Consider the following 19,970-nt stretch of genomic DNA (forward strand, 5'->3'; position numbering starts at 1 on the left):
AAAAGGGTGGTACTGTCTTTGAAATGGATCTCAAGCTGCACAGGTTTGTGACAGAGCCCAGGTGTTTTGACCAGGCATTTTCAATTCCTGAACTTCAGGGTATTAGGAGAAATGGGTCTGTACAAAATCTGTTGCAGAGCCCAAATGGTCTGAACTTTTGGTGGATCCACAGAAGCCAGAACTTCCAGACTTTAGGGGGAAATGATGATACATGCTTATGGGGGAATATGTGATAGGTGGTTTGGGAAGGCTGTACTTTCCCAATATCTCAGCCAATGGGGAAATGAAGAGGGCAACATGTGGCTGGGAGTTTAGGATAAAAGGAGGTTGCATCCTCCAAAACCTCAATAGAGACCCCATGGGGGATTGACCTGGTGGACTCTAGTGTACCCACTCCATCTGTGCTAGGGTTGGGGGTGGGGGTGTGTCAGGAGATGGGTGTTCCTCCAGTCCAGGGGTTTTCCAGATGCCTTGAGGTCCCTTCTGGAGTGTCAGAACTGATGCCTGGAAAGGCTGACCTGGAACAGAGACTAGACAGAGCAAAAGGGATAAAATAGGTGTTTATTGAAAGGATACACTTTGGGCAGTGCAAGAGCCTGGCCAGGGATACACCCAAATCAAATCAAATCACCAGTCTTTACACTTTTATAAGTTTAGATTCATCTACATATTGGGGTCAATTGTCCAACCACAGCCCCAGGCTATGAAGCATCAGCCCCCTGGCTTGCCCCCTTTCCCTTGCCATTGTTTGTGCTTTTTGGGTACCAGTTGTCCTTGATTTTCTAGCTGGGAGGGGAGTGTTTTGTCTAACTACCCTGTGAAGAGAACTTACCAACACCCAACATGAAGTTCCAGAGTTACACATTAAGCAGCAGAGATTCTGAAAAATATAAAAGCTAAAACCCAAGGCATCACTCTCACTACCATTCCTGACAAAGAATCCCTCTCCAGCTTTCCTGTAGGCTCACTTTAGAAACTGAAAGCTGCTATGAGGTTTCCACATGACCTTCTCTTCTCCAGGCTGAACAGCTCGAACTTTCTCAGCCTCTTCGTAGTGGGGATGCTTCTGTCCTCTTATCAACTTCATGGCCCTCCTCTGGAATTGCTCCAACTCCATGTCCATCTTATGAATGAAGTTGCAGAAGAGCTACTCTTTCATAGTAACAACTTCCAAAATTATTAAGGTATCAGTATTTGCATAGTCTATGTCCAGCTGTGCCATTCTCGCAACTGCAACTAGGCAGGATCTGGTTCTGAAACTTTTCAGGTATCTCTGTTCTTAGAACATATATATGTTCTGGGGAGAAGCAGGATGACTAGCAGAAGCTTATAGCTATTTCAATAATTTGTAATTTTTTTCAGTAATATTTTACCAAGAGAATAGTTCACAAAGGCTGCATAGGACGTTTGCAAGGTAGATTTATGATTACATACAATATTACAGTACTAGAAAAGTTTTTCACCCAGAGGGTGGTTGGGCAGTGGAACAGGCTACCCAGGGAAGTGGTTGCAGCTCCAAGCCTGACAGTTCAAGAAGTGTTTGGACCATGTTCAGGCAAATGGTGTGGCTCTTGGGGGTGTCACATGCAGCTCTCAGCTATAAGCATTCTGCATTTTTCTATAAGTGACCCAAGGAGATAGAGGAAAGTTCTTCTTTCTCATCTGCCATTAGGACAGAAGTCCATTACATGTCCTGAGTTCAATGCAATTTATCTTCTGTCGTGCATATTACTTTGTGTCTTCAGCTATTTGAGGGAAAAAATTAGCTACTGCTTCAGCTTTCCTGAGTTATTGTTTAATGCATCCCTATGTAAAATGTTCAGTTTCAGAATGTGAATTACAAAATAACCCTCAAGGAGATCATAGTCTGTTAGCATGATTTGTAGCACATCATTCAAATTAGTCTCTTTTGGAAGAGACAGTTTACCAATAATTATGCTAAGCTTTACTTGATACCGAGTTCAGAAAAGGCAACATAATAAAGAGCAATAAAAATGTATATCCACTTCATTAAAATGTAAGAATTCAACACTTGGAAGAGTCACCTTACTGAAATTCTGAGGCTCAGCAATTTTTATTTCCAGTAATAACATACGTAATATCCCTTGGTGTAAGAAATGTTCTAGTTTCTTTCCACCATATTTATTTTTTATCTCTTCGTAAGAACAATTAGTACCTAGCCATGTGAAGGAGAGGTTCATGGTCACTCGTTCTCCAAATTTTTCTAATAAATATTACTGATTTAGCATCATTAATACAAATAATTACATGAAATGAATGGAAATCTTTTTATTCAGTTCCCATGGTAGTTTTGTTCAATCAATTTTTGATGTAAACTATTTGTTCCAATAGTATTAAAATCTTCCTTCTAGGTACAAAACTAATTTGCATTCGCATTCTTTATGCCTAGTAAAATGATTAAACATGATGAAAGATATAATTTTAAAACATAAATGGTAAATCAAATCAAGCATCAAGACTTTAATAAAAAACAAATGTTGAGTATCACGGTAATTAAAAAATCCCACTGAGATGAAACCAGTTAAAAAACCCTTGGTGCTTCAGAGCTTACAAGCACTCTGTAAGCACCTATTAACATTCACACATCACCCCTTGCATTGGGAGCTGCCCACGTCAGAGAGGTTAAGAGAGAAAGGGAAAGAACAAGGTGATTTACCCATGGTCACAGAGGTGAGTGTTCAAGTTAATGTCAGATTTCAGAAGCTTCTGATTCCCTTTTTTCCATACCAAAACCAGTCATTTTTTGGAGAGCATGAGGAAGCAAAGGAGTAAAGGCTAGGTTTCCCATGCTTTCTGTTTTGAGGATCCCAATTTTTACAATGACTGTCTTGATTGAAAGAATTCAGTGCCAACTTTTGCCTGGATGCCCTTCTAGCTTGTCTTCACACCTGCTATCAGCTCTTCTGCTTCCCAGCTGCACTCTTTGAAGAAGGGTTCCATGTGAAAAGCAAACTTGGACACAAAAGTTTATTGAACAGAAACTTTTTCCAAGTCCCACAACTGCCCTTAAAATTGTCACAAAGTCATGTTCACAGATGGGATCTTGCTACTCTTTTTGCCTTAGTACAGATAATTAGAAAAATGGTCAGACAGAAAAAGTCCCACAGAGTTGGGCAGCCTGTGAGTGAGGTGGTTTGTGTCATGTCATGGAAGAGCAGAGTTTAGGAGGATACAATGAAAGCTGACAAGAAACCAGAAATTGTAAATGTTTTATATTTAGCATTGGTAATAATTATTTCACAGTCTAAAATTAATTCAATTTAAGAAAAGAATGCTCTATGCATTGTTACCCACATGGTAGGTTTCATATTAACACTAGGGAGAAAATAATTCAAGTTCTTGCATCCAGGATAATTCTAGTAAGTCACTGTGGTCTACACAAATAAAAAAGGATATTATAATACTATTCTATAAACATCCTACATTCCAAAGTTTTCAAGAAAATTCATGCTTTAAAAGTCTTTACACTTATATAATGAAATAACTTTGTACAATGCATATAAAAAGATCATTCAGATTATCACTCCTGGGAAAAGTGAGTCTATCATGCTATTGTAACTAAAAACTTGCATCATGTAAGTTACTTGATGTAATTTATATATAAAAAAGGGCATTTTTAAAAGTAGTGTCCATATGTCAAGACAATGTGTCAAGTTCCTTTAACGCTGGTTACAAATTTTCATCTGAGACCACATAGAGTTCTTTAAGCTTCTCAAACTTTGACCCCCACTCTTGGAGGCAATCGTAATTTATATCTTCTTCCCCACTGATGGAATCTAATGAGCTAAGGCTCCCTGCTAGAGAGCATTGCCCTTCCAAGCAGTAAAAATGAATAGTGTCAGCTGGCAGATTCTTTAGATCATTGTCTGCATCCCGTATGATTTGAGAAACATATTCCTTGAAGTCTGGGATGCTGGTAGCAGCTGATATTGATTGCTTTTGATGTGCATGTTTTGGGATTGAGTCTCTTTTTGGGCCAGTTTGTGTCCTGGAGTGTGGAGCAGCTGCTCGTGAGGAGGAGCGGGGAATTTTATGGAGAGGTTTCTTCAGTTCATCTATATCATAAGCATTCTGGAAACAAAGAGAATGCAATTATCAGAGAGAAACAACTCAAAAGGAAACTGATTCAAAAAATGTTTCACAACACAAGGCAACACAAGACTGAGTTCTGTGAGTTTTTTACAAGCTGAAGAGGAGAGTCAGCTAAAGCAACAATGATGTATCCAGAGCAGCTCCCTTGAAAGTGGGCACACATGACCAGAACCATTGAAGGTACAGACTGGGTTGAAATAGAAGCCTCCCACTTAAGAGGACTTCAGTTAAAAAAAAGAAGAAAAAAGACAATTTGACAATAAGTTAACTAAAAGGTCCGGGAAAGGAAGGTGAGGAGAGGTTGGATTTGCAAAGCTGGATTGAAGCTGCATCATACCTGGTCACGCTCTCCACCTCCTTCTTCATTATAATTGAAGACATTTTCCCTAACATCCTCCCAGCTTTCACGCTCTTCAGGAATGTGGTAAATTCCTCCTTTCCGAAACCCTGAACTTCCCCACTGACTCCACACTGTGTAGGAAACCAAAAGTGCTGGAAGAAATAAAGACACATATTTGTTATATGATGTATAACGTAGTATGTTGCATGATAAACAAGTAATTATGATTCCTGAGATATTAAATCAACTCTTAATTTGACAACTAAATTTGCAGGTAAGAAAAGAATATTGTTAATATATAAACAACTTAAATTCACAAATGTAAAGAATAATCTATGTATATTACATCATAAACTTCATTAAAAGGGTATTTTACTTACCTAAAGGAATCCATTTAAATAGAAGGCATTTTGGCCAATCTCTGGCCTTTCATCAATCCTGAGTAAATAAGATACCCAAAGTAAGTAAACCACTGTTTTAATGAAGGTTACAAGTGTAATATAATCATGGAGTCTTTGCTATTATGAGATGCGTATGCAGTTTATCAACATGAACACAGTTTTATGGTGTTACTACTTTTTCAGCCAAAGTGCAGCTGAAAAAGGAGACACTGTGAACATCTCTCTCTGCCCACATTTTTAATGAGGCTTGCCTTTTAAGATCATGAACTTTCTAGAAGAATTCTTTCTTCCTAATATGTGAAGAGCATATGTAGCTGTAGGTCCTATCTGCTACAAATGCAAGGGCTCAGGGCAGGTGGGAGTTTCAAATGGATGTGGCTGCACAAAGAATTGCACACAAAGACAGAAAGCTCTTACTTAAGAAGGATTGAAAGTAAGTGACTCTGGAAGAGAGAAGTCCTAACTTTGCCTGAACTGTCTTCAAAGCAAGTAAACTGTAACTATGTGCTGTTGTCTGTCTCTCAGCATCCTCAAATAGCCATCTCCAGAAAAGGCAAAACGCTGATCACAACACTCAAAGGTAAAGCAGACTTAATTCAGTAGAACAAGGTACAAGATAAAAATAAGGAAAAAGGGTGCATGATCTCCTACCTAGGAAGACAAGGAGACACATGCTGATTGCCAGAATAGAGCCAGAGCTTAGTCCAACAGGTCTTCCAGCCTTCACCTGGCTAATTTCACACCATCTTCCCTTGTAACCTTCAGGGCACTGGCAGATAGTCTTGTCTTGGGATTGAGCCACACAGGTACCTCCATTTCTACAGGTCCAGTGTCCACAAGGGGATGAAGTACAATGTCTGAGTCCTGTAAGGGTGTCAGTCACTTCTACTTTCCCAGCTGGGCATCTGAACAACCAAAGCACACGACATCTTATAGTCAAGCAAAACATCTGAAGCTGCATGTTGTTTTCTGCAAAGTTTGTTACTGTTTCTTTAAAGTAAAGTTTATTTTCAAGCAAACCACAAATACACACTGACAGTTTGAAATGCATGGAAAATCTAACTAAGTGAGCTAGCAGACTTATGAAAACATGAACACATGTTCTGGTTTCCTGATCCAGAAGATACGCAGAAGAGCTTCACTCTTTCATTAAAAGAGGGAGCCATCACTTTCTGGCTAACCCTTTTTCTACATCCATGTTGTAATCAAAGCCCCTAAAAGAAAATGGACAGCTGAGATCAATAGGAAAAGAGCTAGCAAGCATGTGGTATAAGTTTAGCAATGTTCCTTTGGACCCTGGGGAGAAATGTCATTGACCTCCTCAAAATGACTCGTCTTGTCTTTTATGATTGATTTCTTCTTGTGTGTAATTGGAGAGGCTCTGGAGGTATAGTGTGAGGTCACAGACTTCCTTTCTGCAATCCAAAGAAATTCTACTGAAAAAATGGCAAAGACTTCATATTGTTCTTTCAGAAGCAGTCTCAAGAATGGAGTGTCCCCAGGTACAGTTAAAACCATCTAGCAGCCTCTTCTAGCAAACAAACACCAGACTTCCCAAGTGCCAAATTTTGTCTGAATACCAAGAATTCAAGTGACTCCTCCTCTCAGTCCTGCATGTATTTATGTTTGGGTTTTTCAAACAGAAATGCCTGCATTTTGATTTGCATATTTTAATAAATATTTTTAAATTTTTCTTTAAATAGTGGATCTTCTCAAAGAAACTAACAGTGTCAGATAACAGCTGTTGGGCTTTGGCTCTGGCCCTGGGAAGCAAATTTTAGAATCAAGTTTTGTGACAATCAAACTTTGCAAGTCTCATTGTTTTATACAAATTATGATTAATTTCTACTTCTTTACAGGAAATATATGTATATATGTATTCTATTTGAAATATACTTACATATATTTATAAAGAAATATATATTATATATACATATATATTGATGTGTATACACACACACTGTCTATATACACACACACTGTCTATATACACTATAAGTGTATATATACACTATATTAGTATTTTCATACAGAGGACAGACTAAAGCTTTTGCAGTCCACTTTTTATCAAAGGACATTTCATTTGCTCACTGGCCTTCTCACCATGGAAAAAAAGGTGGAGTAATAAGGCTCCACACCAGACTTGCAGAAAAAGGCAAGTCTAGTCCATGATAGGGAGAGGAGATGGAGAGAAGGATTTGTTCTCAGAATGGCTCTCTGGCCAGCAGCCACAGTGAATTTCACTGTTAGAAGCAAGTTGCCTGGTCAAAGGTGGAACAAAAGCTTCCCAGCCATCCCTGGATGAAAATAAAAGCTTCATGTACCGGCATTCATATTTTCTCCAAAGGTCCACACAAAGGAAGGGGCTGTAACAGGGCTGGCTGCTGCAGGCACTGGAATGGCATCCCATGGTAACCCCTTGTCGCCTCAAAATTAACCCAAACTCTGTGTTTCTGCCTTCCACGAGGAGTGGATGACCATCCAGCTGGACATCACGCATACAGCCTGCAACAAAGCAGAGCAGGGTGCACAGAAGGACATTAAGTTAGCTATTTCTGCACCTCAAGCCTTGCCCCCAGCACATAAGCAGGAGAACTTAGAGATGTGCAGAGAATTTAAAATATTGTTTAAAAACATCCTTATACTCCTCAGTTTTATTTTAGGAGAGCCAAAGAACATGTGTCTATTTTGCTCTGGTCAATCTACAGATGGACAACACTTCTCCAGGAGATCTGCACTGTACCAATACCACAGTTCAGCAGAACTCTGCTATTAATCAGAACAGCTCCAGTAAATTAATCTAGATTTAAGATATAATCTCAAAAATGAAGCTGAATAAAAAGCAACAGAATGGAAAAAGCTGTCTTCTTATTGAACCACAATCTCAAAGTCTCAGCACTCAACCCCAGGAGATGGAGAGAGCACCACAAATTGCCTTGCAATTCTTTCTCCTCCTGTCAAGAGCTGTTCTCCCTTTTTCTTAAATCCTTCTAAGGCAAAAACAGGAGTGAAGATGACACCATGAGTACACTGATCTAGTGGAAATGTCCCTGGCCCTAACAGAGGGTTTGTAATGAGATGATCTTTAAGACCTCTTCCAACCCATTCTATGATTCTCTGAAACAAAAAACTGAAGTGCTATATTTTAATATTTACAGGAAATCTCATGTCTTCACTAGAACCAGATACAATGGCACATAGGGTTGAACATTGAATTCCCCAGTAAAGGAGGGGCATAGTAGTCCATATTGGGAATTGTTACCTGGGTTTTAGACTATCCAATACACTCAGAGTGCCACTTCCAGGCTTTAATTCCCCCCTATTAGGAATCCATCTTATCACTTACCTTGGAAATCACTCTCTGAATGACTGGGAAGGTGGTTTCCTAGCACGATGCTTGCCCAATCCATTTCAAACCATCTGTTCATACCCAAGACAGAGGTGACTTCTTGATCACCTCCACCACTGTTAACACGCAGGGTAAATTCATTGTTGTAGCGCTCCATGGTCAGAAGAACCCACTGGCCATTGTTTATACGCAATGTTCTCATTCTCAAAGAGTGATTTTTGTCCCCCAAGCTGAAGTTAACACTAAAGAAACCCTCAACCACCTAGAAGAAGATGATAAAGAACTTTAATAACAGAAATGCAATTCTAAATGTTATTACACAGTCCTGCCTCAAGAAATGGATGTGAGTTTATAAAATGGAAATGGCACTCTTGTTTTTAAGTGCTTTATTCCCAGATAGAAGTTACCACAAGAAGACTGCAGGTGCAGGAATTATCAACTCTTTTTTTGCAGGCCACTCTTCTAACTCACAGAATTCTTTAATCAGTCTTCTCCCTACTGATATCTACCTCTAAATCTTCCCAGCTGACACTCCTGGTTCAATTAGAATAATTAGCCTCTCTCTACTGTCCAGACAGCTCTACTGTCCAGACAGCTTTTTTCAACAGCAACAAAAATGTAGAGGCAAGTTTTAGAGACAGAGAGAGATAGAAGCCAAGGGAAAAAGCAAGTAGGACAAGCAGAACAATCTTCTTCATTCACATGCACCACATGGACTTTTTACAGGAAGTGCAAACTAGAATTTATGACATGAAAGAGTAATACTGAGAAGGACAACACAAATACAGAAAATCCTTGCCCTTTATTATATTACAGAACAGGTGTCTTTTATCAGAAACTGCATCTTTTTCTGTCACTGTGGTACTCCATGGCAAATCAGGAGCACTCCAGCAGAGCAGCTCTGCTCACCTGCAGCTGGATGTGCCCGTTGCCACCTGCAGAGGCCAGGCTGAGCAGCGTGCTGTGGGACAGCCGCGTGCGCACCATCAGCTGGATCCGAGTGCTTCGGGGGCTGAGGATGCTCCTGGGCTCGAAATGGATCCAGCTGTCCCTTCCAAAAGCCCATTCTGGAAGAACTGAGCACAGCACACAAAATCAAAGGGAAAATCTCAGAAGTGGCCGCTCCCTCAGATTTCTGCTCTTTGAGAATTTACTAGCTCTGAGTGTTAGAGTTTTAGTTCTTAAGGAATTTTGGCAATACAATGAAGCATCATGGAAAGCAGCCTCTGTCGCACTTCAAAGGGAATTAAGAGAAAATAAATCCAGGATTCAGAATTTAGGCAGGAAAAGGACAATTAAATAGTGTCTCTTGCAGTCTGCCTGTTACAACCTGTATGTTCTACCCAATCCCTCTTACACTTGCCCAAATAACTTTTTTTTTTCAACCTGAAGCATACTTTCCAGTAAAGTAGTTCATGTTGATCTGAAAAACAGAAAAACAACCCCCCAAAAAAACAACCAAAGAAAAGAATTAAATGTTTCTTTCAGTAGTTTAGTCCCATGGTTAAAACTCCCACTGTTAGAAAATATGCACTTTACTTCCCATTTCAATTGGCACAAGAGAAAGCCTCAGTGAAAGCACAGGATTGTTTTAACTACAAAGGGAAATTAAGTTAGTGTTTACTACTTTAACTAGGGAAAATGCACTGGAATTATTTGTTTCCCTATCCCTCTGAGGAACCCAGGGTCCAGCACACAGTTTGATAAAGTTGCACTGCACACTTTTGTGGAAATCAAACACTACTCAACTACCCAGGTCCTGATGCTCTGGCAAAGAAGGCACCTATTTCAGTGTCATTAGCTGACCGCAATTCTAGACCTGTTTTGGGCCAAACTTAATTGAAAAAAAAGACATTTCTTTTCACCAAATAAAGAGATAGTTCAAGTTAGTTAATAGTCAGATGCTGGGTGACCAACAGCTCATCAGACATCAGTGTCATGCAAGTAGAAATCCAAAGAGTACCCAGCTCATCCTGAGGCATTTCGCTTTGTTCCCAGGACATGAAATATTAAATGATCAAGAGATTTAATTTCTGCACTCTCTTTTCTTTTCACTGTTTGCCTTCTCTCTTTCCTTTCCTAAAGCAACAATATTGTTCCTAACCTAGTTCTCTCTTGTTCACTGTCTCTGCAGCTACAGGCTCTAGCTGGTGAGCAGGCATGGGTTTTCCTGGGATGCTCCAGTGACTCCTGTGCTCAGCTGTCTGCTCCTTGCTGTCAGCATTCATTCACAGTCATTCATGAAGCACCAGCTGCATACCAGCATTTTGCAGCCCAACATATTAGAAGAAGCTGGTGCTAATCAAAGTTCTTCTGTTACATCAGGATATGACTTACAGATTTTGAACAATTACTTTCTGAGTCCTTGGTTTGTCCCACAGTAATTAAGGGTAGAACCAATTCAGCAGCTGGGCTTGTGAAGCAAAGTAATGCAAAATAGAGTAGGATTTGAATCCAGGCAGATGTTTATAAACCAGTATCATCTGTCTGTAATACAAAAAAGCTTAACTATATTAACCAATTTTGTGGTCATTATGAACACCTTAAACAGTGAATGCTCCAGGTCTGGACTATGCCAGTTACAATTCCAGTCCTCTCCCTCACTGGACTTCCACTGAGTAGTTTAGTGTTACACTTTTTAAGTCTTGTGTGGCAGATGGGGAAAGAAGAGAGGGTCTGGCTGCCTGCATAGGGTATTATTGCTCTGTATACAAGAAGGAAAATTAAGTGCATTGAGCTGAAAGGATACATGTAATGCACCATTGTCCTGTTCATTAATTCCAACACATTGATCCAACACTAGCTTGCAAGCACTCCTTTGCAGCTGCTCACTGCAACTCATCCTCACCTGTAGCTCACTCAAACTACAGGAATGAGGGGATAATTCTCTTCCAACAAAGCCTCCAGAGTTATGGGGCACTGGTGCTCTTTACAGACTGTCATGATCAACCACATAATTTATACCTTGTACATACAGGCAGGTAAAGTCCCAATAAACACCTGTCACTCACTTCTGATTCCTGCTTGGCTGATGAAGGTTTTAAGACAGAGGGGACAGAGCCAAGTGTATATCCCCTTCAAGTGTATATGGGTGTGGGCTGCTAGGAGCTAAATAATATATTTCCTAAGTTTTTTAATTGTGGTAAAATTTTCCACTTTCTTAAAACATCTCTGAGGTTTCATTATCCACCATGGGAAGCTTTTGTTCTCTGATATATATTTCATGCTGACTTTGTACAGGATAACACATTTGTTGCAGCCAGCCTGATATTATGCCCCCAAGTACACCCACTGCTGTGGTCTAGGGGCATTGCTCAACTTGCAATTCATTCTAATGACAGATGCAAATGCAATTATCACCATTTTATAAATGGGAAATGGGGCCTGAAGATAACAAGAGGGTTATGCCCATATGTTCATTAAACTTCATTTTGTGATCAGCATGAGCAGAGGAAAAAGGCACAATGCAGAATATTTCCCCTTTCACCACTTAGAAATAAGATGGTGATATAAAGGACAAAACAACCTGTCTGACCACTTCTCTACCCTGCAAAATAAAGCAGGTCTTAACACAGCCCTCATCTGTGTCACTATCTTTATTTAACAACAGTTAGTAGAATCTTGACATCTTTGAAGATCTAAATAATTTCCAGAGTAGAGCATGGTGTTATTATTCTATTCAGTTCGAAGTCATGGCAGCATAACTTTGAACATTGGAGCAATGTGTCAGATGCTGTTCCCACAGATCCTCACCACCAATTTCTCCCTAGAATTTACAGTACCTTTTTCACATGCTAATCCAGCATATCCTGGGGAGCAGTCACAGTGAAAGAAATCCCAGCCACCAACACACTTGCCATGGGTGCCACAGGAGGCCACGCCGCCACTCTGACACATTTCATCCATAAGGACACAGCCAGGAGCACTGTTCAGGGACTCTGCAGGGTGCTCTAAATCATAGACCTGGAAAAGGTCAAAGAAAACCATCACAGCAGGTGCCTACAATTATCAGCAGTAAATCCAAGACTGATCTTTGTGGCCCTACCTTACTATCAACGATGACATTGCGTATGCAGCCCACAAACCCTCTGAAGTGCCTTTGGGAGCTGTGGTGAGGCAAGGTCTTCTTAACTCCACCCAGCTGCAGGGGCTGATGGCCACTGAAGAGCTTACCCAGGCTGAACAGGAGGGAGGGAAAGAAAGAATCAGTGGCACATAAAACACAACAGTTTGGCTGATTTCACCACCCCACCCCTGCCTTTTTCTGTAGCTCTTTTGAGTAGTTGTGTTTCAATTTTTGTTTGTTTTTTGTTGTTTGTTTGGTTGTTTTTTAATTTGGGTTTTTTTATTTTTTTACCTTTGAGATCCCACAATCTCTCCAGAGGCTTCACAGGCAGACAGATCCATTTGGGAAATTTTCTTAGTGACACTGCCATTGTCTCTAACTGAGACATTCATGCAGTTGTCAAGAATCAACTTCACTTCCTAGAAAAAGGCATTATTTAAAACAATTACATCCAGAGGCATGCATATATTTTAATGACATATTTTCTTTCACTTAGCAGAATGCAGAATAATAACTAGCAATTACAGTGTAGGAAACTTGGTTAAAATAATAAAATATTCCACATACTAATCTGGAAAGTTATTGCACATGGCATATAACTAAAGATCCACACAAAAGAAAGATCTGACTCTGCCATGACCATGCCAAGTCATTGACATAGTAGAGGGAGCATAGGACATTTGGAGTTTTCTGCAAGATCGGAACACAGAGAGATAACCTAGCAGATCAGAAGGTCCATCAGGCTGCATCCCAGACCCTGACCTACCCTTCAGCTTGTCTTATGTGGGGGAGAAGGGGGAGCTGAGCAGATGCCTTCAGTAGTGTTATATCAGCAAAACAGTCCCTGTACACAGAAGTGCATCTACCTCCTTTGTGCTGCACATCTAAAGTCTCTTGGTGGGGCAGGGCTTCTCACTCAGATAAAGCACGAGTATTTCACTCAATCACATCAGGAAGCATTTAACTCCTGGATTATCACAACTCTGTTGCCTAAGCAGCAGGCAGGATAATTAAACAAAGGAGACAGCATGGCCAGTTTCATAACTGGATCAGACTTCTCCAGGTCTAAGAGGACGTCCAAACTAACAAACTTCTACCCCTGCTGTTTCAGAGATTACAGAAAATGGATTGATTGATTGATTGATTGATTGATTGATTGATAAGAGTTCTACAGAAGGGAGGAAGGATTTGGAAGGAATAACTAGGTACATGATCTAATGCTTACACAGGACTGCCCATATTTACACTTGCCTTTCCATCATTTATAATTTTAATATTGTGCCAGCGGCGATCTGCAACATTAACTTTTTGTGACAGCTGCAGGAAAAGCTCACCAGAGCTGTGGCTCACGGTCAGCGACGGGACACCACCAGAGAGTCCTGCAAAGGAAAGACTCTCATTGGATATGCAGTAACCATGTTCCCATTCCAATGAAGTTGAAATGACTGTTGTAGCTAGATCTTAGCTACTTTTAAAAAAAGTCCAGCTTCTAACAGTGACACAATGATATGAATTAGGCATACTGGCAAACCATTGTGCATTCTCCTTCTTATCCAAATGTAAATTTCTGAGCCTTTTTAAAAATAAAACTCCCAAACCTCTGAGCTAAGTGGAATCTCACCTTGACACCAACACAAATACTTTATAAGGTGCTAACCTAAAGCAAGGAAAGGCTCCCGTTCCCCAGGCTGCCCCTGGGCTGCTGGTCCATGGTACAACAGAAGGCCATCCACAACCTCAGTGACAAACTCTAGGGAGATGCGGCTCTCAAAGCAAGGCTGGAGAGGAGGGAACCAGGCATAACCATGGCCTCTGAAGCTGTGTTTTGTCTGCTGGCAGTCTGGTCCGTGAAAATTGGCAGCACATTTGCATCTGTTTAATAAAAAATTAAAAGCAAATGTCCATCATTCAAACAGAAGATGCAAAGGTCTCTTCTGACAACAGGATTCTTCACTTTAAACACAGCACATAGTACGTAGGTAAAGTGCTAGCAAAACTTCTGTCAAAAAATGTTTTTACTTGTTTTTACAAATGCAATATAAATTTAGTCTAAATTATAGTATGTCTGTGCAAGGATAATCTGTGAGTAAATGACGGACCTCCTGTAATATATAAAGCCCATGAAAACCTCTTACCTCATCAGTATTAAAAACCCCATGCTTTTCACTAAGCTTAGTTATCAGCTTGTCTGAAGACTTTATAATGCTGACAGGAAAAGCAAAGGAATCAAAGAATCATAAAATGCCAAGTTGAAAGGGCTTCAAGTATGATTTGGTCCAACTTTTCTTGGCAAAAGAATGATCTAGACAAGCATCCTGGTAGTCGAATCTCAGAAGTGTCCACTGTTGGGTAAACCAACACCTCCCTGGGGAGATTAATACAGTGGTTGACTATTTTCACTGGGAAAAAAATTCTGCTTGTGTCCAATCAGAGTGTCCACAGGAAGGGTGTAGAAAGGTAGTATCACCCAGAAAAAGTAGGATGTGGCAGTTACAGATCTTGGTGTCTTCACTCTTATTGCAAGATACTTGCTAGTTTATTTCTTTTATATTATCAAACAAGAGAGGCTTGAAGTTCTTTCCTTAATACTCTGTAGAAAAAGTAGCCACAGTATGACAGTAACAGAACCTGTAATTGGGAAACCAAAGGAACAACAGAAATGGGCAGAAGGACAGGAAGGGAGATCAGCTGGACTCCTATTCCTTAGTTTGGTTTCCCATAGATTGCTAGTACCTTTGAGAGCAGCATGATGGGGATAGGATGCAGAAAAAGATGACACACAAAACTACTGAAAATGGAGAAGAAGCAAAGAAACCTCAGAGCTGAACAAATGATAGGTGACAGAGCCTACCTAGAGTTTCTGGGCAGCAAAATTTCCCTGTCTGATTATACCTGAGCAGCAAATGAGAACTTCAGCATGACAAGAACTTCTGCAGCTTCAGACTGGGTCCTGTCACCCCTACCAAGGATGCTACAAAGACTGGCCAGTGTTTCTACTTTCCTATATTGGGATGATTATTTTTAAGCAAACATGCTGGAAGCCACATTCTGGAAGGGGATCAGGCTAATTCTAAGCTAGTACAGTCCAATCATTTTCTTCATCTTTATACTATATTATCTAAGAGATCTCATTTTTGGAGAAACAAGTGAGGCAAGAAATGGGGGAAAGAGGTTATTAAGTGACATAAGAGACGTAAATTAACAGCATTAAAATGTTTAAGGTAGGCTGCACAAACTAAGAGCATTTTGCAGGGTGGCATTAATGGAACTGGTGTAGCCTGGAATATTCCCAAAGTTTTCCATAAGACTATGTTGAAATACATGAAATACATGAATCTGAAAATAGAGGTTCTTTTGCAAGACCTGTGTGTGAAGTATAACAAAATTTAGACCTGCCACAGTGGGAAGACATGCAGTAGTGGCTCCTAAAGCTTCAACACATCCTCCTTACAGTCTACACTACGTGCACTTTGCTTGCACACCTCATGAAGCTTTACCAACCTGTAGCCCAAGACAGTATCCACACAGGTGCCACCGTTGAGACAAGGGTTTGTCTGGTACGAGGAGCAGGAAAGGTGAGGATTCTCCCGAGCAGCACAGCCACACACAGCCTGGCTCAGGACTGTCACAGACACCAGGGAAACGCTTCCAGCTGTGGTTATGGTTGGTACATGGGTCTGCTCATGCTTACTGATGCATCCGCTGCTGTGAGTGCAGTCTGCAGTCACACATTCATCAATGCCAGCCTGGGTGATATTTATGTGCAGAACACTTTCCAGCTGAACAACAACAACAACAATTAATTGCATTCATCTGACTTCTCCACTAAGTTCACCAATGACAGCAATGAAAAGCCCAAGTCTTATTTATCTTCAAAACTGTTGGCTGTGCCAATTCCTTCCAATGTCTGCCCCACCCTATACAGCCAGAGGCAGATCAGTCTGGCATCTGTTAAGACCAAAGCCTTGGTGCAAGTCAGTTCAGCATGAATAAGCATTTCAAGGGCAAAAATATTGTCAATATTTATTAGAGAATGAGTTGGTACAGCTCTGTACCAACATGTTTCCAAGACAGCAAATAATTTAACTCTTTTCAATATGATTTTTTTGGTGGGATTTGTTTTTGTTTTGTTTTGTTTTGTTTGGGTTTTTTTGCTAGAGGGAAAGAACTTTACTAAATTTTAAACACATGTTTCCATCCTGGTTTTATACTGGAGAGTGGGTCTTTTACTACTTTGCTCTCTTAAGTCTAGAAACTTGAAATGTTTGACTGGTTCAACTAGAGACCTAAAAATTGAAACATTAAGGCATCATGTAGAAAGACAAGAGCCAAAAACATTCTTCATACAGTGTTCAACAGGAAAAGCATGTTTACAGTCCTAAAAGTGCATTGTGTTTAGGTGACAATATGTATTTAGGCTCTGGCTTTCCAACATTCATATTTGAAACTTTTAGAATAAGTGCAAAAGGATTGTTTGATTTTACTGATTAAAACTATCTATTTTTCTCACACATTACTCCCTCAATTCTGATTGTTCCCATTCACTAGGCAATGGGCATTACCTGAATAGACACCATGAGAAGATGCTGTGGTTTCAAACACAGGATGGATACTTACCCAAGCTCTGGAAGCTGCTACATTGCCATTAAGTTTTTCTGCTTTATAATAAGGTGGACCATAAACTGCAAACCAAACATCAACCCCTTGGATTGGACTTGGGCTATTCAGTACACTGAAAATGTGAACATTTTCCAGTTGAACTGAGAGAATTTCTGAAAGCAGCTTCTTCATCTGGTAGTATTTACTTTGTTTTTCAGGGGACTGGGATATGAACTCCTCTGGTGTGATACCTGTAACAGAAGTTGAAAACTTGTCACATATGCTTCTTGCAACTGCTGTAACAATAGAAGAGAGGAGCAATGCAGAATAAATCATAAAGTTGCAGAAAATGGACTCAACTGCAATTCAGGAATATTTTCATTTTTAGGCTCTGAAATTTTTTGTGCTTGCTTCTGCTAAACCTCTGTGTTCTAAAACTTTTTTTTTTTCTTTTATTGATTTCCATTTTTTTTTTTTTTTTTAATCAGAAACATGTTTAAGAAGATTTTACTTTTCCACAAAGATTGAAAGAATTTGGTGAATTTCAGGAAAGCACTTGTTCAAATAAAGTTTTTCCTCTGAAATATAAGTTGCTGGGGTTTTTAAAAGTTGGTGTAGAAATCAGAACATTCCCTTGCTGTCTTTTTTCTCCATAGATGTTCCTTCACATGCAGCATCAGAGTATCATTCAAAGATGCATTTTCAAACCCTTACCCAGAAAATTATTAATTCTCATCCCATGTCTAAGAACTTTCTAAGCAGAATTCTAAGTAACACAGCAGCAACACTAAAGACATAGACTGTACTTGAGCATATTGCTTACCTTTTATTCGTACAGAACCAGCATTTTGGAGGGCATCATCTTTGATTTCCTTCACTATAACCTTTACAGTGGAGATAACATCTGGCCAGACTCCATCAATGACTCTAACTCTTATGTTGTATGTTCCTGGTGGGGTTCCTTCTTTAATAGTCAGCAAACCTGAGTTATCATTAAGGATAAAGTACCTGTAATAAGAGTTAAGCCAAGGAACAAGCTATGAGAAGTTCAAAAGCTAAGTACTAATTATCATCACTGATGGTTTTTCTGAACCACTTTCTATTTATCAAAGAAAGCAGATGTGTTCCCTCATGAAGGGACAGAGCAGAACAGAATTTTTTTACATTGTCTTCTGTTAGCTCCTAATGTCTTCACCAGTGTATCATGAAGGTTTCTTCCTGCTGCTCTGCCGAATAGACTGTTTAGGAAGACTAAAGATGCAATAGCCAGGACTTTGGGAACAGTGCAAAGTCCTAGTGTAGATACATTCACTGAGAGTGACACCTCTGTCAAAACCTCTGAGTAGCACATCTCAGCCCCAGACACAACCCAGACACTCCCAAGTCTTTACATCTAGTATAAATAAGGTGTTAAAACCAGTGGTGCCATGGAAACACCAGGAGCTTGGATGGAGGAATTTAGAAGTTAGTAGGTATGTTTCCTGCAGTGGGTCACTGATACACTGATTGTGGATATGGCTGTGAACAGGAATTCAGAATTCTGGCCCATGAGGCAATGGGCAGCAGACTGGGTCAGCATGCAGGGTTATTTACTGCAGCCTCACATCCAGAAGGCTTTTGGAGATCTACACACAGAAATTTCTGACCAACAAAATGCTTTTGTGCTTTGTTTTCAAAAAAAAGTCAGTGTAAATACTTGCTATGATTTTGTGTGTGCTTGACTTTCCCATAAAATGTACAGAACTCCCATTTTCCTTTCCAAATACCTTGATGCTTTCCCTTCAAACTGGTAGATTTTGCGATCCCAGTCATCAGCATCAGGGGCACTGACCTGGCCCAGTGCAGTCGTGGGGAGAATACCTAGAACAACACAGCACACAAGTGGCACAGTCAGACCTCTCACATGCACACAAACATTGTGTACTGGTCTAAGCACGTATTGTAAGCTTAAGATCTTTACAAAAATAGTTGTGGTAGTTCTTGAGAGATGTGCACCAGTTTGCAAATGCCACATGGTGCCCTGCTTATCACATGTTTGCTGTGTGACTACACAGATTTAATTCTACAGGTTACTGCAATGAAAAGCAATGGAAAGGAATAAAGAAAAGCCATCTCTGAGAATTTTCTCTATTTTATCTGCATTATCCAGCCAACTTACAAAGTGGTTTAGACAGGCATTGGTCTTTGGCAGGATGAAAAACCAAAATGCAGACTGAGTTATAAAGGGTAAAAAACAATAGCAGTTACAGCAAGATAGAGAGGATGTCCAAAATACAGTGGCCAGGCTTATTTTGAGTACATGGTGAGACTGGGGTGAGATGGAAAGCAGCATGTATTCTGCTGGTTTTGCATCCTCTCAGCAAAACTGACAAATCTGTGTTTTCTGGATTTACAAAATTTACTTCTGACGCAAAGGTTCATAGTTATCTGAATTCATAAACCTGCTGAGTAAAAGAATCAAGGATACACAAAAAGCATAGATGCAGGACTTCACCTTGTGACAAGGAACAGCACAAACATGGACAACCAAGGAACTGAATGCAAGGAGAGAAAATTGTACCTCCATGACATTCACTGGATATTTTGCAGGAGACAGTACACAGGATGCCCTGGTGTTTGATTCCCACAGATGAATGTAACATACAACGATTCTGTCTCTTTTTGATCCTTTTGATTCTGTCTCTCCTTTATATTTTATTTAATCAAAGATCTGAGGTCTTGAATTGCCTCTCCCAGAAATTAACTGACATACCGATGATTTTCAAGAAACAACTAAAATGGAATTCAGGCTTAATGAAAATGTTTGGTATTTAAGCTACAGGTGGAGTTTCTCAGCAAATAGAAACAGACTTGGTTTCAATTTAACAATAAGCTGAACTTGAGCAATCATGCAACAGGCAGTACAATGTTTCAGTACAAATAAATGTGAATCTGCTCAGCATCTATTCAGTAGTTCCTAGTGTGCCACAACAGACAATCTATTTAATGTGCTATCAAATAATTGGACACAGAGCAGAGTAGAAGAGGAAGGAATGCCCTGAGTCAACATAGATCAAGCATCCCAAAATATGTTTACCTTTGCTGTTTATCTTCCTAATGGGC

General features: G+C 40.0%; 1 protein-coding gene across 1 annotated transcript in view; it reads right to left on the reverse strand.

Annotated features, from left to right (window-relative positions):
• Positions 1 to 504: 504 nt before the first annotated feature.
• Positions 505 to 19,970, reverse strand: part of LOC130250340 (neural-cadherin-like) — a 42,879-nt gene continuing 23,413 nt past the window's right edge. The window contains exons 18-32 of the mRNA XM_056485899.1: positions 18,635 to 18,728; positions 17,692 to 17,876; positions 16,887 to 17,119; positions 15,771 to 16,048; positions 13,927 to 14,141; positions 13,521 to 13,648; positions 12,561 to 12,688; positions 12,249 to 12,381; positions 11,986 to 12,166; positions 9,113 to 9,279; positions 8,201 to 8,465; positions 7,179 to 7,359; positions 5,506 to 5,759; positions 4,451 to 4,605; positions 505 to 4,092 (exon numbers count right to left, since the gene is read on the reverse strand). Of these exons, the coding sequence (XP_056341874.1) occupies positions 3,691 to 4,092; positions 4,451 to 4,605; positions 5,506 to 5,759; positions 7,179 to 7,359; positions 8,201 to 8,465; positions 9,113 to 9,279; positions 11,986 to 12,166; positions 12,249 to 12,381; positions 12,561 to 12,688; positions 13,521 to 13,648; positions 13,927 to 14,141; positions 15,771 to 16,048; positions 16,887 to 17,119; positions 17,692 to 17,876; positions 18,635 to 18,728 (2,999 nt within the window). The 3' untranslated portion in view covers positions 505 to 3,690. The remainder of the gene's footprint in view (positions 4,093 to 4,450; positions 4,606 to 5,505; positions 5,760 to 7,178; positions 7,360 to 8,200; positions 8,466 to 9,112; positions 9,280 to 11,985; positions 12,167 to 12,248; positions 12,382 to 12,560; positions 12,689 to 13,520; positions 13,649 to 13,926; positions 14,142 to 15,770; positions 16,049 to 16,886; positions 17,120 to 17,691; positions 17,877 to 18,634; positions 18,729 to 19,970) is intronic.

The sequence above is a fragment of the Oenanthe melanoleuca genome, chromosome 2, assembly GCF_029582105.1.
Source record: "Oenanthe melanoleuca isolate GR-GAL-2019-014 chromosome 2, OMel1.0, whole genome shotgun sequence".
Lineage (NCBI taxonomy): Eukaryota > Metazoa > Chordata > Aves > Passeriformes > Muscicapidae > Oenanthe > Oenanthe melanoleuca.